The 18,392-nt window shown below is 42.1% G+C and overlaps 2 protein-coding genes across 2 annotated transcripts in view; both read right to left on the reverse strand.

Moving 5' to 3' along the window:
• LOC115457352 (deleted in malignant brain tumors 1 protein-like) overlaps positions 1-2,092 on the reverse strand; it is a 66,930-nt gene extending 64,838 nt beyond the window's left edge. Inside the window, exon 1 of the mRNA XM_030186770.1 lies at positions 1,863-2,092. Within this exon, the coding sequence (XP_030042630.1) occupies positions 1,863-1,995 (133 nt within the window). The 5' untranslated portion in view covers positions 1,996-2,092. The remainder of the gene's footprint in view (positions 1-1,862) is intronic.
• A 6,603-nt stretch (positions 2,093-8,695) lies between these two features.
• On the reverse strand, positions 8,696-9,673 carry LOC115457353 (olfactory receptor 1L4-like). Its single transcript, XM_030186771.1, has one exon. The coding sequence runs from the start codon at positions 9,671-9,673 to the stop codon at positions 8,696-8,698; it is 978 nt and encodes a 325-aa protein (XP_030042631.1).
• Positions 9,674-18,392: the final 8,719 nt, after the last annotated feature.

Here is an 18,392-nt window from a genome sequence, read left to right on the forward strand (position 1 = left end):
ATGTCTTAAGTGAAGTTTTACATTTCTTGAAAGAGGGTTCAGAGGGGGGTAGATCATTCCAGAGCTTAGGACCAAGAAAGTCAATGACGGAGTGTCGTGTAGTTTCCAAGTGAGCTAATCTTGATGTGGGGAGGACTAAATATATTTATTGAAAACAATTTATATACTGCCTAATTTTAACAACCTGTCATTTGAAAATCATGTAGAATGTATTTATTTATTTACATGGTCTTGACATACAAGCAGTCAAAAAAAAAGTAAAGGGGAAAAAGTTAGAATAAAGGGAGAGAAATGACATTCAGAGGAAAACCAGGGGAAGGGAAACCAAGCAAGAGGAAAAGAAACAAAACAGGCTGCAAATTGTTAGGAAGGGGAGGGTTATAACTTGTTAAGAGCATATTTCACCAATTTTAAAAAGACTACCCTGGCTCCCTATTGAATACCAAATACAATTTAAAATCATTTGCATCATTTTTTAAATAATAATGGGACAAACTTTGTGAGGTTTTGGCTGCGAAGCTGCATCTACACCAGCCAACGCGATCGTTGAGATCGGAAGATCAATAGGTATATAAGTATTGCCACACCGGGACAGACCGAAGGTCCATCGAGCCCAGCATCCTGTTTCCAACAGTGGCCAATCCAGGTCACAAATACCTAGCAAGATCCTGAAAAAGTTCAATACATTTTATGCTGCTTATCCCAGAAATAAGCAGTGGATTTTCCCCAAGCCCGTTTTAATAATGGTCTATGGACTTTTCCTTTAGGAAGCCGTCCAGACCTTTTTTAAACCCAACTAAGCTAACCGCCTTTACCACATTCTCTGGCAACGAATTCCAGAGTTTAATTACACATTGAGTGAAGAAATATTTTGTCCAATTCGTATTAAATTTACTACTTTGTAGCTTCATTGCATGCCCCTAGTCCTAGTATTTTTGGAAAGCATAAACAGACGCTTCACGTCTACCTGTTCAACTCCACTCATTATTTTATAGACTTCTATTTTGGATGTTCAATCACACTATATGATAAGATCAAATGAGCTCAGGAATTCGATTTTTTATATAGGAAGTCCTGTGTTATGAAAGAAATTACCGCTGAGACTGAGAAGGATTCGGGACATGAGAGAGATCAAAAGAGAACTAAACACTCTCCTCTTTGTACCGGCAGATGAGAGGGTGGCTGGGTTGTGTTTGATATTGTGGTTATTATTTTCTTCTGATGGGTCTTTTTTTATGTCTTTGAAGGTCGTCTTATTTCGTATGCATTTTGTGATTCTTATATCATGAATGGATGCTTTCTGATCCACTTAGAACTTTTGGATTGTGTGGAATATAATTTTTTAAATAAATAAATAGCTGTGAATTCCTCCCAAAGAAAAACAAACAGCAGAACCAGAAATAAGCCCTAAAATGCTCATATCTCTTATTATAGTACAAGGGCCTGTGTATATTTCTACAAATTGTATATTCTTCTTACGACTTTGTAATTCTTTATATTGTTACTATGCAAGCCGCATTGAGCCTGCCATGTGTGGGAAAGTGCGGGGTACAAATGTAATAAATAAATATATTCTATTGTAAAAGTAACCTTTGGTTAATTCACATATAACTTAACTATTTCAAACACTACAATAGCGAGAGAAGGTATCAGAAGCCTTAAATGTCCCAGGACACATTACAAAATTAATATCATACAGAGACAAGATTAACCCATCCCTTTGCACAGAAACTCCCTAGTGTTTACAAGCTGGTCCCATAGATGATGGACCCAAAAAGAATCCCGGTTAAATTGGAGATAATATTGATTGATTGATGTTAATATTCCCTACTCATCAGCTGAGATTGAACTATTTACCGTACCTTGGGTTCCAGAGAGATAGAGGAGGAAAAGCCAGACCCCTGGAGAGGAAAGATGTCCCACCACTGTCATCCTGAGTACGTGACCACGAACGGCACTGCAGTGATCAAAGGTCAGATATTTCCCTGGTGCCATCCACTGATAACAAGCTGATGTCCTCCTGAGATCTCCGTGAGGTCTTCTACACCTGACAGTGTCACTCCAGACAAGAAAGCTCAGAAGGAGGTTCAGCACCCCCTTGGGTTCATCTGCTGTGTATGAGCAACTGGGAGGAGCGTCAGAGTCTCAAATACTGACCGCAACGTAACAGTAGCAGCCAATGAGAAATCTTCTTGCCTTTTTTGTAAGATATTGGAATGAAATACTTGAAGTTTCCCATATGCAAAATGTCCAATAAAAATTCAGAATACGCAACATAACCATATATGATTTTTGCTCTGCCTCTGCTGTGCCTTTACATCTGGTTTGGTTCTTATATCAAAAAAGCATCTTCCTCTCTTTAATACACTGTGTCAGATGTACAGGTGCGCTGTCCTTATCTCAGCATTTCTGTTAAATTAGGCCTGGAAGGATGTGGTGGTGGAAAAATGGTGGGCACAGGTGTTACCTTTTGGTTATCAGCTGAATCCAAATCAATCAATACATATAAATAAATAAATACATAAATAAATAAATAAATAAATAAAGTCTATCCTCTCAGCTGTTCATCTGTACATTCTTTTATCCATCCATCTATATATCTACCTATTCATCCATCCAGAGACAGCTATGTATCCATCCATGCCATCCTCCTTATATTATTCTTCAATCCACTCATTATGTATTAATCAACCATTCAGTGTCCATATCTCTGCTCATAAACCATGCATTCATCATTGTTCACCCATTGACCTATGATCTATTCATCTATTCAAGGTTCCAGTGATTGACTCATCCAATGATCTATCATCTATTTATCCATCATTCAGTGTCCGCCAATCATTTGGCATCCAATAATTGGACACTTTAACATCTCCCTATAATCCTCCATATTATTTATTCATCAATCAATCAATCAATCAATCAATCAATTCATCATCTGATATCCATCAAGCCTCCTTCAAGTCCTGTAGAACTGATATATCTTTACCTGTCCATTCACTGATTCATTATTCTAACTTCCAAGTATCCAGGGCAGGATTACGCAGAGCCCAAATATGTACAAATGGACCTTTCAGACATCTGAATTTCAATAGCTGCCAAGGCAGATTTCTGATTTGGTGAGTCAGCCGCTGGCAGAAAGAAGAGTGAGAGAGGATCAGAGGTCCGAATGGTCTCCTTACACTCTGTACCTTGTATCCCAATCAGCAGGAGCAGCTGGCAAACAGTGTTTCTAACCGACCGCTTCTTCATCTGCAATTTTCCTTTAGACCTTCAAGGGACCCTGATTATGGGAGCTCTTAAATGTAATATAAAGGGTTAACATTGCTCTGCATATATTAATTAGTCTAAATACTTTCATCCTCCTCCATTCATCCATTGTCCTTAAATCCAGAACAAATAATCTGTCCAATGCTCATCCATTCATCAATCATATCTGCCGCTCATCCAGTCACTCCTCAATGACCACTATCCCCTGTAGATCCTGCAATGAATGATGAGGCAAACCAACAGGAAAACAAACTGGGTGAAACTGGTCCAGACTAGGATATGATACCAAGAGAAGTATCTATAGACGTTTAGAAAAACAATTTAAAAGCTTAGATTTGTTTGTATTTGTGTTGTACAACCCCTTCAGTGCCTTAAACAAGATCTCAACAACCATCCAGCAACATCTGGGAGTGTCAACCCATCACGCCTACTGTTACACCATGCAATGGCTTTAATTAAGAAGCTAGAAGCCCAAAAGACCCAACACCCGCAATCAGAAACCAATGGGGCCAGACTTGCACAGTGTGAGAAAAGATTCAAAAGGGAAATCAGTTCAGTGAAACTTTTGCCTTCACATAATTTAACAGTCTTTAGGCTTCATTTAAAAACATCTATTAAAGGAGAGAACTCTTAGTGTAATGGATGGGACGTAGAAGTGTCTTCATTAGTGAGTCTTATATTAGCTGATATTATTGCTTTGTATTTTTCTTGATTTATATAATTTTTTAATCTTATGTAAACCATCTGGAGCTCCTGGTTTAGAAGTCACATAATTCAGTAGTTATTATTATAGTATGCCCTGGATGTGATTGCGCATGTATGCTGATATGTCTCTGTATGTATGTTGGTGTGTCTATGTGCTTGTGTGTGGATGGATGGATGTTGGTGTATCAGTGTATATTTTTCATGTCTATAGCTGTGTTATCTGCTCCTGTACCTTGTGGTTTCATCTTTCTACTGCAGAAGACCAGAGACAGGAATCGCTGCCTTGGTATCTATGTGCAGGAAGTATCTTTGGTTTTGGGTGAGTGATCGTTTCCCTTCCAGATGTTACTTTTATAACTTACTCATAGAAATGTCATGTCAGCAGGAGCTCTCTCCGGGTTGGGGCTGTGCAACTGTGGCTTCCTCAGGAGGAGGCTCCGGCACTACAGAAATGCAGAGGGAACAGCTTCCATTTCACTTAGAGATTAAGGCTGATCTTAAAACCAGCAGTCAGTTATTCAAACAGATATATTTCTCAGAGCAAGTAAACCAGATCAGCAGAAACCACCAGCAGCAGTCATGGTTATAATTCTTATCCCAGATCTCAGTCTCCTTGCAGCCTCTGCGAGCTGATACCTCCATATCCTTTATAGCTTGTATGGTCTAATGCCCCTCTATTTCCTGCTGATTCAGCTACAGCTTCTCTCCAGCGTGACCATAGGGCAGCACACAGAAATTTCTGGTGCATAATTAGTTGGTCAATCTCTGATATACTGGTTAAGATTTAGTTTTGTTGAACAACTTCTCAGACTTGAGTAAACAGCCCCTGAGGGTCTGAAACTCAGGACCCAGGGTCACAATCCCCTGACTTCTGATGTTAACAATGCTGAATTCAGAGTCAGTATAAGATCCAAAGTGTTCTGGAAAATTCCAGTACTGTGCTATTATTGCAGAAGTGACAATCAGGCACCAGCCAATCACTGCAGAGTATGAGGTCTCTCTTATCTTGTGTAGAGATGTCGTCTCCTGCTCAGTTCCTTGTTTGAGGGATTGGTGAGATGGTGTCAGTGATTAATACAGGAGGCTTTTCTATGTCTACGTTTTTAATATCAAAGTTCAAATTATCATTGAGGGAGAAGATAAAATCTTTAGAAACTCAATGGGGAGCAGGTGCAGAAGCAGAAGGCTGCAAGAAGGGAGGCCTCACTGCCAAAATTATTTCTACAAAATCACCACAGTTTGCACTTTAGCTGTGTCTGTGCTAGAGAATTTAAATAAGAACATGAGATCACCCAAGAAACGTTCAATAAGACCTTATTTCCCGAGAGAAATATTTCGTAACCTAGTTCAATCAATGGTATCAAGCCACCTAGACTACTGTAATGGAATATACACAGGATGCAAAGAACAACGTCTAAAGAAATCCCAAACTGCCCAGAATACAGCAGCCAGGCTAATCTATGGAAAAACAAAATTCGACAGTTCTATATCCCTTCGTGTGAAACTACATTGGCTTCCAGTAAAGGAACAAATTACTTTTAAAATTTGCAACCTGCTCCATAAAATTCTTTATGGTGAAGCCCCAGGTTCCATGGCCACCCTTATCAATCTGCCACCTAGGAATTCTTCCAGATCATCCCGCTCATATTTAAACCTACATCACCCTACCTGTACTGGTCTCAAATATAAATCCACTTACGCTTCCAGCTTTTCCTATATTAGCACTCAACTATGGAATGCATTACCTAAATCAGTGAAAATTACTCATGATCACCTGAACTTCAAGAAATCTCTTAAGACCAGCTTATTTGGAAAGGCTTACCTTAAAGGACCCGTCTTAAATCCATAATTCCTGGAATACAACTCATTTATGGACCTCATGGACCCTATTACCCTTCCCCTCTTTTCCCTCATCCCTTGTAACTACAATCCTTGCTGTTCACCTTACTATACTTCGTTCATTTACTGGATTGGCGATTGCCTTTATGGTTTGATGTTAGCCACATTGAGCCTGCTGGTGGGTGGGAAAATGTGGGGTATAAATGTTACAAATAAATAAATCAATCAGAGCCAGACAACGACAGACAGGATATGATTGTGGTTGAATTCAGGGCAGTCGCAGTCCAGGAGATGTAAAGCTTTGCCATGCAAAATGCTGTCTGCCTGGGCCACCACTGACCCTAGTCTGCTGGTGCCAAACTGATGGGACAGGAGTGACTGGGGATCACTCCTGACCAGTGACGAGCAATCACTAGGTGAAGAGGAATGGTGAAGAGGGACTTAATGAATCTTTCTCTCTTAGTTAGACCGATTTTAAGAAAAGGAATCCAACCAGAACATTAGACCTTGTGGAAGCTGTATGACACTGCAGATAAATTTAAATAAAATTCAATTTCTGATAAATCTGCTGTCTCTTGGAAATTTTCCCTGCGTTCTTTCAGGTTTATGCAGTTCTTCTCTCACAGGATTGCTTCAGTGAAATACCCTCTCCACAAGCCTACGTAAGTACATGAGTACATAAATACTGCCTACTGGGACAGACCGAAGGTCCATCAAGCCCAGCATCCTGTTTCCAACAGTGGCCAATCCAGGTTACAAGTAGCTGGTGAGATCCCAGAACAGTGCAATACATTTTATGCTGCTTATCTTAGAAATAAGCAGTGGATTTTCCCCAAGGCAATGCTAATAATGGCTTATGGACTTTTCTTCTAGGAAGCTAGCCAAACCTTTTTTAAACCCTGCTAAGCTAACCTCTTTTACTACATTCTCTGGCGACGATGGTTCATGCAACTGCTTTGCAAATATGTTTTTCTTTTCACTCACTCACATAGTCAACTGTTTATTTTTTTGTCCTGCATCCCTACTATAAAGCTGATGTACCTTTCTGCCTGTTTGCACCCTGTGTTTAATTGGAGGAGTGTGACTTGACTTGCATATGCAAATCTGGGCAAATTGTGATTTCCACATACTGGTGCATCCATGGGAGAAGCCTGAGCGGGCAATGAGTGTTCCTAAGATTTACGCACAGTATTATAGAATAACCTTTTCCATGCCTAGAGTCAGCTTTGATCATTTACTCCAGTTTCTCATTAGTGTAAATGGCTGAGCTTAAATTTTAGGTACGCGGATGGTGCTGCGTGTTTTTTATAAACTGCGCCTAACTTTAGGTGCATAAGATACATTTTCCATTGGTCTGATGTTGTGGGTGCCAGATATAAAATTTAATCCGTTATGTGTGAAAAAGTTTTAAAAATGACCTCCTTAATGCTCTGATAACAGCAGAAGCATGTAAATACCTCTGTTTGGAATACATACATGTGTAAAATGCGTGTAACTGTTAGCAGCTATGTAAGAAAATGGCTACCACGTGTGCCCATCCCCCCCCCCCCCCACACTGACTTTTATTCAGGAACTGACATGACATGACATTACAATGTACTTCTATACCGCTGATATCGTCAGGTTCTTAGTGGTTTACAATAATTGAAAAATAAAACACAAGACAGTCTCCTGGGAAACAAAAAACATTGAATCTTATTAAAGAAAAATATGAAAAAAACCAACTGAGCAGCAAAATAAATATTAAAATCATTCCAGGACCTCGATGCTTGAACTGCAAGAAGTCGATCAAACATTTTAAATCTCTTTATTGTCTTAATAGATGGAAGGACAAAAAGTGAATTGTGAAATGATCTTCTATCCCTATTATTGGAAATAAATTCCATATGATCCATGATATAAATTGGGCATTCAGCATTTAGGATCTTATGTAGAAAACGAAAGAATTTGAACGTAGTCTTTGCCTCTATAGGCGACCAATGTAATTCGACAAAATATGAAGAATATGAAATGTGCCCTAGTGTTATGCTTCAAGCATGTGTGTGTGTGCCAGGGAAGCAGCCAGACCTCAAGGTGGGAGGGGGGTCAGAGCCCAAGGGGGGGGGGCACATCTTGGTCACTGCCCCGTCGCCACCCCCTTCCTCTGCAATCCCCGCCAGCCGAAGGCTTCGTTCAGCGCTGGTCTCCGGCTCAGTTTCACTAAAGGGAGCATGCCTGACGTGAGGGGAAGACAGAGTAGGGCAGGCAATGCAGCAATGCTGCCGCAGACCAGCGCTGGTAGGGTTTGGCTACCCCCGCCAGCCAACCAGGGGCCCAGAGGAAATTGGGGGGGGGGGGGCCAGGCCTCCATGGCCCCACCTAGCTATGCCCCTGGTGCGTGTGTGTGTTTATCTATGCATCTTTTTGTCAGTAGGGAAGCTACACCACCCTAATGACGTCTAAACACTCCCATCACATATCGCCCACTCACCCAAGGTCACAAATATTTGTGTAGATTTACTACACTTCACCCACCAATGTCAATAAACTGCCACCTCCTGCCCCTGATCCAATGGCTCAAATGGTCTTTTCTTTCAACAGCTTTGAATGCATCAGCCCCCCCCCCCCCCGATCTATTTAGCATGTAACTAAAGCCCAGACCCTGTCCTTCTTCTACCCTACTTGAAACTCCCTGTCTCTAGTCCCTTCTAGTAGCTCTTCTCGGCTCTTTTGTTGTTTTCCTTTGTCCTCCTCCTGTGCTAAACAAGCTGATTTCTGGAGCCCGCCTCCCCCAACTTCACCTACACCTCTTCAGCGTCTTCTGGTGAAAAAAATATTGGCTGTCTTTGTTCACAGCTGCTGGATCCTTAAAGAGGTGGCCCAGTGCCACCAATGGCCCCAGTTACTGGTGTAGCTTGGGATGATTTATTCCTTGCCTTCTTCTAGAAGCTACTTCACCCACAAGTTTCCTCAGTGCGTTTTGCATTTCTCGGTTCCTGGCACTGTAAATGATGGGGTTCAACATGGGAGCAGCAGCTGTGTAGAACACTGAGAAGACTTTACCTAGAGCCAGAGAAAAGGCAGACTTCGGTGTCAGATACACACAAAAAATAGACAGGTAGAACACAGAGACAACCGTGAGGTGGGAGGAGCAGGTGGAGAAAGCTTTGCGTCTCCCTCCTGCCGAGCGGATCTTCAGGATGGCAGAGATGATGTAGACGTAAGAAATAATCATGAGCAGAAAAGGAAGCACCGATGCCACGACCGTTTCAATGATAATCAGGATGTGAATTCTAGCAGTGTCCGTGCAGGAGAGTTTTAATAGAGGGAAGAGATCGCAGAAGAAGTGATCGATATCAAAGCCACAGAACGATAGGCTGGAGATGGATGCTGTGGCTGGTGTAGAGTTCAGAAAGGCTGTGATCCAGGAAGTGATTGCCATCAGGATACAGACTCTCCAGTTCATGATGAGTGAGTAACGCAAGGGGTTGCAGATCGCAACGTAGCGGTCATAGGCCATGGCAGTGAGAAGGAAAATCTCAACACCAGCAGAGCTCATAAAAAAATACAACTGCGTCAGACACCCAGCGTAAGAAATAGTGTTGAATCGTAACAAGAAGATTCCCAGAAGTTTTGGGATGATCACAGATGTGTAGCAGATGTCTGTGAGTGACAGATTGCAGAGGAAGAAGTACATGGGGGTGTGCAGATGGGGATCAGCCCAGATTAGAGTAATAATTACCAGGTTCCCCAGCAGGGTGATGAGATAGATAAGCAGGAAGACCAGGAAAAGAGGAACCTGCAGCCCTGGATTTTCAGAAAGTCCCAGAATGATGAATTCGGTCACTGTCGTTATATTTTCAGTGTCCAAAGGTTCCATTCCTCTTTTCTTGGGAGTATAGAAAGAAACAAGATATGAATAAATGACCATAATACTGGCATATATGCTTGTAAATTGGCTACATTGTATTCTTTAACTATGACATAACACTGGTCAAAACAAAAATCTCAGGGAGACAGGTTTATTTTCGAAAGTGAAGAACGCCCATCTTTCGACACAAATCGGGAGATGGGCATCCTTCTCCCGAAGTCGCCCAGATCGATATATAATCAAAAGCCGATTTTGGGCGACCTCAACTGCTTTCTGTCATGGAGATGACCAACATTCACGGGGGCGTGTTGGAGGCGTGGTGAAGGCGGAACTGGGGCGTGCCTAACACATGGTCGTCCTGGGCTGATAATTGAAAAAAAAAAAAAAAAGGTCGTCCCTGATGAGCATTTGGTCCATTTTACTTGAATCCTTTTTTTCACGACCAAGCCCCGAAAAGGTGCCCGAACTGACCAGATGACCACTGGAGGGAATCGGGGATGACCTCCCCTTACTCCCCCAATGGTCACTAACCCTCTCCCACCCTAAAAAAAATTAAAAAACATTTTTTTCAGCCTCTGTGCCAGCCTCAAATGTCAGACCCAGCTCCATGACAGCAGTATGCAGGTCCCTGGAGCAGTTTTAGTGGGTGCAGTGCACTTCGGGCAGGCGGACCCAGGGGCATCCCCCCCTACCTGTTACACTTGTGGTGGTAGATGTTGAACCCTCCAACCCCCCCCCCCCAAACCCACTGTGCCCACATGTAGGTGCCCCCCTTCCCTTATGGGTGAGCTATGCACCTGGGAGCAATTTCTGAAGTCCACTGCTGTGCCCCCTAGGGTGCTCGGTTGGTGTCCTGGCATGTCAGGGGGACCAGTGCACTATGAATGCTGGCTCCTCCCACAACCAAATGGCTTGGATTTGGTCATTTTTGCGATGGTTTCGATTATCGCCAAAAACCGAGGTCACCCATCTCTAAGGTCGACCTAAATGTTGGGATTTGGGTGTCCTCGACCATATTATCGAAATGAAAGATGGACGCCCATCTTGTTTTGATTGTACGGTGTGTCCCACCCCTTTGTGGCACCGTCGTCAGAGATGGTCGCCCTTAGAGATGGGCGACCGCGTTCGATTATGCCCCTTAAAGTCAATATCCTCAAACATTCAGCTGTTCCAAACCCTTATCTAAATATTTCTATTTTTGTGGCCCCCTCTGACAGTGGACAGATATCCTTCAAATATTCACGTCAACACCACCATTCTTCAGCGGTCCCATTTTTTCAAAAAATATCTTCTTATGCTCATGTCTCGTTTTTCATCTCTTATTTTTTTTTAATCTTTTTGAAAAAGTTGAATATTTAAGATATCCAGTACTTAGCTTTTAAGGGCAGAGCCTTCACTGCCATCACAGAAAAGCCTCCGACATAGAATGATCCCATAACGCAGCCATCCCAAAACATATTACTAAGTTCTCACAGACCTTCAGCTACAAGTATTGCATCACACCGCTGCTGCCCTTAAAAGCAAAGTATTGCCTATCTTAAATATTATTCCTTTTGATAAAGTTGAATAGTAAGAGATGAGAAATGAGAACGAGAAGATATTTTTTGAAAAAACGGCACTGATGAAGAATGGCCGTCTTGACATGGTTGAATGTTTGAGGATATTCTTTAACTATGAACATATCGGCAATAGCATGTTGCTTTCATAAATATGGACAGGGCACACAGTTATGTACATAACTTATAGAATACTACAAGCTATGTATTCAAGGTTGATATTCAACAAAACGAGATATGACAGCGCTACACCTCTACGAATGAAATTACACTGGCTCCCTATCATGGACCGCATTACCTTCAAACTTTGTACTCTGGTCCACAAGATAATCTACGGTGATGCCCCAGGTTATATGATTGATCTAATTGATCTTTCGGCCAGGAATAGAATCAGTTCATCACATACTTATATGAATCTTCACTATCCTAGTTGCTTTGGTCTTAAATATAAAACCACCTACGCGTCCAATTTCTCATACTTGAGTACGCAGATGTGGAATGCACTACCAGAAAGTGTGAAAATGATGCATGATCATCTAGAATTCAGGCGATCTTTAAAGACCTATTTGTTTCACAAGGCCTACCCTACTGATTCTACTTAAAAGACTCAACTCTATAATGATTCAGAGTACAATTTTAGTTCTTATTCCTTTGATACTTGTTTTACCCATGTACCCCTCCCCTTACCTGACCCTATTTCTAATTGCATTTGTTTACCACCTACCGTACTTGGCGTTCAACAATAAGGTATCTTGTAAGCCACATTGAGCCTGCTAATGTGTGGGAAAATGTGGGATACAAATGCTGCAAATAAACAAATACATAAATGTGTTTATCTCCGGAATCTAGGTACAAGCATTTATTCCAGCTCTGTCGTTGATATGAGTTCATGCCTAACATATCTACCTGTCTATATTTGATCATTTTGGTCATCCTTCTCTGTACTCTCTTGAATTCCGCTAATTACTTTTAAAAATGTGGCAACCAGAATCGCACATAGGACACGGTCACACCAATAAATAAATAAATAAAGTTATGGTATTCTCTGTTTTATTTTCCATTTATTTAGCAATAATTCCTAATATTCTGTTTTCTTTTATGGTCACTGCTGAGCACTGAGCAGAAGATTTCAATGTACTGACCTTGATGACACCTAGATCTTTTTCTTGGGTACTGACCCTCCCCAAGGTGGACCACAGCATCAGGCAACTATGATTCAGATTATTCTTCCCAATGCGCGTCACTTTACGTTTGTCTACATTAAATTTCATCTGCCATTTGGATGCCCAGTCTTCCAGTTCCTTAAGGTCTTTCGCCAATTTCTCACAATCCGCATGCTATTAAACAACTTTGAATAATTTTACGCAACTGTAAACTCAGTCATGTCATTTGTTATTCCCATTTCTAGATTATTTATAAAGATCTCTGAGGCATTCCACTGTTTACCTTCCTCCATTAACAAAGTTGACTATTTAACTCTCTTCTCTATTTTCTATCTTTTAACCGGTTCCTAGTCCACAAGGACAAGGGAATGGGACTGGACATTGCCTCCTACCCCCATGGTATCTTCATGAGTCTTTTACGAGGCAATTTGTCCAATACTTTCTGAAAATCCAGATACCCTATATCCATATGTTTATACAAATATAAAAACAGAAAAGGACGGCAGATAAAGGCCATATGGCCTATCCAGTCTGTCTGTCCATCCTTATCATCTGCTATCTCTTCCTCCCCACTTTTTATTCACACCTTAAAAGAAATGTAACAGACTTCTTTTGGTTACATCCATGTTCACCCTGTCCCATGAAATGACGATTATGTGTTCAGTAATTTTGTTCTTTAAAATAGTTTCTACCTTTTTTCCAGCACTGATGCCAGTTAGTGTCAGCTATTTTTGGTAGGGGGTGGGGTGTAAATATCTGAATTCAATTCTCAATACCTTAAAACCTTCCTTATCTACCACTTAGCTGTACGGAATTGTCAAGTAAGTGGCATCTGTCCCAGGCAGCACTTGATGGGAGAATGACAGGAGGGAAGGGGGCAGATTAGGAAGCAGAGGAGCCCCTTTCAGCCCACTCCAGCGTCCTTTTGTCTCCTCCTATATTATTTCTTTTATTTATTTGGATTTTGCTCCCACCTTTTTCAGTAGTAGCTCTGGAGCAGGAAGCAGAGATCTCTCGGATAACCAGCAATTAAGTACATAAGTGTTGCCACACTGGGAGGACAGACTGAAGGTCTATAAGTCCAGCATCCTGTTTCCAACAGTGGCCAATCCAGGTCACAAGTACCTGGATTAACCAGCCCCACCTGTACTCTAGACATGATGGATAACGTTAACTGTATGTCAGCATTCCACAGAAGGTAATAAATCTCATTTTTCAGCTCACTTGGCTTTGGTGTTAAATGTCATGTAAAGCTGGATTCTCTTATCCACAGTGAATGGAGCAGGGTGGATATCAAGCATTTTGTACATTTTAATGGTGTGTCCATTGGGAAAGGAATGAGATTTGTCTGAAAGGTTTCACAGTAATTGATCTGTGGGGATCATATGCTCTGTGTTACTCACTAATCTAATTAGATAAACATCAATTTAATTTTAGAAGACTCTGGATCATTTAGAGGGGCATAATCGAATGGGATGCCCAAGGTTTCCTGAGGGCGTCCTCACAGGACATCCCCGTGAAGGGGCAGGGAAACCCGTATTATCGGAACAAGATGGGTGGCCATCTTTCATTTCGATAATATGGTTGGGGACGCCCAAATCTCAACATTTAGGTCTACCTTAGAGATGGTCGTCCCCGATTTTTGGCGATAATGGAAACTGAGGACGCCCATCTAAGCCATTTGGTCATGGGAGGAGCCAGCATTCGTAGTGCACTGGTCCCCCTGACATGCCAGGACACCAACTGGGCACCCTATGGGGCACTGCAGTGGACTTCAGAAAAAGCTTTCAGGTGCATACTTCCCTTACCTTGTGTGCTTAGCACCCCCCCCCCAAACCCACTCCCCACAACTGTACACCACTACCATAGCCCTAGGAAGACCTATGAGTCACTGTGGACAATACACTGAAGTCGGTAATCAAAAAAGCAAATAGAATACTAGGTGTCTGCTAATAAATAAAAATAAACAAAAATGGAAACTTTAATGTAACCCTTTTCTTGGTGTTCTTATTTTCCATATTGTGCTTAATTTTTTTAAAAATTAATCTCTAAATTAATCTCTAAAGGGCACTAACATGGCAACTGTACTACTTTCTCCAGGAATTATTAATTTTGCTCATAATAATAAAACTTTAATTAAATCACATACAAAACATAAAAAAACAAAAGCAATAAAACTCTACAATTCAAACATACAGCAGATTAAAATTTACATGGTATTAAAATAATTTATACATCAGAGGAACCAAAACCCTGAAGAAATAGGTTTTCAATTCTTTTTTAAACTGGTTCATATTTTGTATTGACTGAAGTTCAATGGGCAAAGCATTCCATAATTGTGGACCTTTGATGTAGAAACATAGATGATCTGCATTCTTCTAAATAAACCTGATGAAATGAAGACATGTCAAGTAGCTGTTTCTGAGATGATCTCAGAGAGCGAGTAGGTTGATAGCATCTTAGAGTGGCACTAAGAGCTGGTGAAATATTACCGTTCAATATTTTTAAAACTAACAATAAAATTTTAAATTCAATGCAAAATTTCAAAATTTTACAGGGAGCCAATGCAGTGATTTCAAAATTGGAGTAACATGATCATAACGAGAGCCTCCTTTAATCACTCGGGCTATAGCGTCCTGAACTACTTGTAGTACCCTTCAAGCATGTTCAGTAGTAGCTCAAAGTGAGTTACATTCAGGTATTTGGAAAGGAATGGAAAACAGAGAATGGATCCTAAGGTCTCTGTATTCATCCATGGTGTGACTGCTGTTTCAGTTTTGTAAACAGTTCTGGTTGCTGCATCTTAAAAAAGATATAGTGAAACTAGAAAAGCTTCAGAGAAGGATGACAAAATGATTACTACTACTACTACTACTAATCACTTCTATAGCGCTACAAGGCAAACGCAGCGCTGTACACCATACATGAAAAGATAGTCCCTGCTCAAAGAGCTCACAATCTAAATAGGACAGGCAAACAGACAGAGCAACCAAGAGGTAAGGGAATTACAGGGCAAGTGAGTAGTGGTTAGGAGTCAAAAGCAGCGTTAAAGAGGTGGGCTTTTAGCCTGGATTTGAAAACGGCCAAAGATGGGACTAGACGTACAGGTTCGGGAAGTCTATTCCAGGCGTGAGGTGCAGCGAGATAAAAGGAACGGAGTCTGGAATTAGCAGTAGAGTAGAAGGGGACATACAAAAGAGATTTATCCGAGGGGGGGGGGGGGCTTAGGGAGAGACAAGAGTGGAGAGGTACTGGGGAACGGTAGAGTGAATGCACTTATAGTACTACTACTACTACTTAGCCTTTCTATAGCGCTGCCAGGGTTATGCAGCGCTGTACAAGTTTAAACATGGGGAAGGACAGTCCCTGCTCAAGAGAGCTTACAATCTAAGGTAACAAACTATGTAGTCAGTGTAGGTAACATGAATGGGGAGGTGGTTAGGCGCCAAAAGCAAGGGAGAAGAGATGGGCTTTGAGTAAGGACTTGAAAATGGGCAGGGAGGGCGCACGGCGTATGGGCTCAGGAAGTCTGTTCCAGGCATAAGGTGATGCGAGGCAGAAGGGGCGGAGTCTGGAGTTAGCGGTGGTGGACTTATAGGTCAGTAAGAGAAGTTTGAATTGAATGCGGAAACGGATAGGGAGCCAGTGAAGTGACTTGACGAGAGGGCTAATGTGAGCATAGCGACTCTGGCGGAAAATGAGTCGCGCAGCAGAGTTTTGGACTGATTGAAGAGGAGAGAGATGGCTAAGTGGGAGGCCGGTGAGAAGCAGGTTGCAGTAATCTAGGCGAGAGGTGATAAGAGTGTGGATAAGGGTTCTGGTAGAGTGCTCAGAAAGGAAGGGACGGATTTTGCTGATGTTATAGAGAAAGAAACAACAGGTTTTGGCAATCTGCTGAATGTGAGCAGAGAAGGAGAGAGAGGAGTCGAAGATGACCCCAAGGTTATGAGCTGATGAGACAGGGAGAATGAGAATAGTAACATAGTAGATGACGGCAGAAAAGACCTGCACGGTCCATCCAGTCTGCCCAACAAGATAACTCATATTTGCTACTTTTTGTGTATACCCTACTTTGATTTGTACCTGTGCTCTCAGGGCACAGACCGTATAAGTCTGCCTAGCACTATTTCCGCCTCCCAACCACCAGCCCCGCCTCCCAACCACCGGCTCTGGCACAGACCGTACAAGCCTGCCCAGCACTATCCCCGCCTCCCAACCACCGGCTCTGGCACAGACTGTATAAGTCTGCCCAGCACTATCCCTGCCTCCCAACCACCAGCCCCGCCTCCCGATCTTGACTAAGCTCCTGAAGATCCATTCCTTCGGCACAGGATTCCTTTATGCTTATCCCACGCATGTTTGAATTCCGTTACCGTTTTAATTTCCACCACCTCCCGCGGGAGGGCATTCCAAACATCCACTACTCTCTCCGTGAAAAAATACTTCCTGACATGTTTCTCCTTTCCTCCAGAGTATACATGTTTAGTTCAGAATGCCATCCACAGAAATAGAGAAAGGGGGGAGAGGAGAGGTGGGTTTAGGGGGAAAGATGAGAAGCTCGGTTTTAGCCATGTTAAGTTTCAGATGACGTTGAGACATCCAGGCAGCGATATCAGATAGGTAGGCTGATACATTGGTCTGGATGCTGGTTGAGATTTTGGGGTAGATCTGGGAGTTGTCAGCGTAGAGATGGTATTGAAAGCCATGGGATGATATCAGAGAGCCAAGGGAAGAAGTGTAGATGGAGAACAGGAGAAGACCGAGAACAGAACCCTGAGGTACACCGATTGGTGGATCCTCTTCCACTTCTATCCCACTACCAGAGTATACACTAAAGGTGTGAAGCGAGAGGTAGGAGGAGAACCAGGAAAGAACAGAGCCCTGGAATCCAAGTGAAGACAACGTATCAAGGAGTAAGCTGTGATCAATAGTGTCAAAAGCGGTGGATAGGTCGAGAAGGATGAGGATAGAATAGAGACCTTTGGATTTGGCCAGCAACAGGTCATTGGCTTTTGCCCTCTTCATTCAACTGAAACTGCATTTACAAAAGTTTCCAGATTGGAGTGGGTCAAGAACAGCTTGAGATGAAAGAAAGTCAAGACAGCAGCGGTGAACAGCACGTTCAAGTATCTTGGAGATGAAGGGGAGGAGGGAAATGGGTCGATAGTTGGAAGGACAGGTAGGGTCAAGTAAAGGCTTCTTAAGAAGTGGTGTGACCACGGCATGTTTGAAGGCATCAGGAACGGTAGCAGTGGAAAGTGAAAGATTGAGGATATGACAGATAAAAGGGGTGAGAGTAGGAGAGATGGTGTTAAGGAGGTGGGTAGGAATGGGATCAGAGGAACAGGTAGTTCGTTTTGAGGAGGAGAGAAGATGTGTTGTTTCCTCATCAGTGATTTCGGGAAAGGAGGAAAAGGACGGAGGGGTTGGGGAGTTAGGGGAATGGACAAGGGGAGGGAGATGTGGGGATGGCTTGGTTGAGAATTCGAGGTTTGAAAAGGATGAACTAGATCTTCTATGATAAAAGACTAACAGATTATGTTTCTTCAGCTTGGAGAAGTGAAATATAAGAGTAAAATCTATCGAATGATGAATGGAGTATAATAGTGAATTGGAAAGTGTTATTTAAGTTTAAGTTTATTTACTACTTCATATACCACCCATCAAACCTATCTGAGCATCTTTTACTACTAAGACTAGGGGATTATAGATGGGTGATTGATCTGACCTAGCAAGGCATTTTAATGTACTTACATCTTACTAGTCTCAAAGCAGAAATGCAATGATAGACTAAGTCAAAGGAGTAATAACTCAAAAGGCTATGCAACTCAGACTTACTCTCCTGTGGGCCATTGTTCATTGAAATAATAGTACCACAAGCAGTACCTTGGAGAAGTGATCCATCAAATCCACAGGAATGATCTCACAGTGGCAAGTAACTCATTGTTCAATATCACATGACCTGTAGCTCACGGTAGTAGTGTTATACTGGAAGAGTTATTGCTGCTC

Source organism: Microcaecilia unicolor, chromosome 14, assembly GCF_901765095.1.
Source record: "Microcaecilia unicolor chromosome 14, aMicUni1.1, whole genome shotgun sequence".
Taxonomy (NCBI): domain Eukaryota; kingdom Metazoa; phylum Chordata; class Amphibia; order Gymnophiona; family Siphonopidae; genus Microcaecilia; species Microcaecilia unicolor.

Bases quoted from the DNA above. Each gene is read 5' to 3' on its own strand.
- LOC115457353 (XM_030186771.1), bottom strand. From the start codon at position 9,673: ATGGAACCTTTGGACACTGAAAATATAACGACAGTGACCGAATTCATC.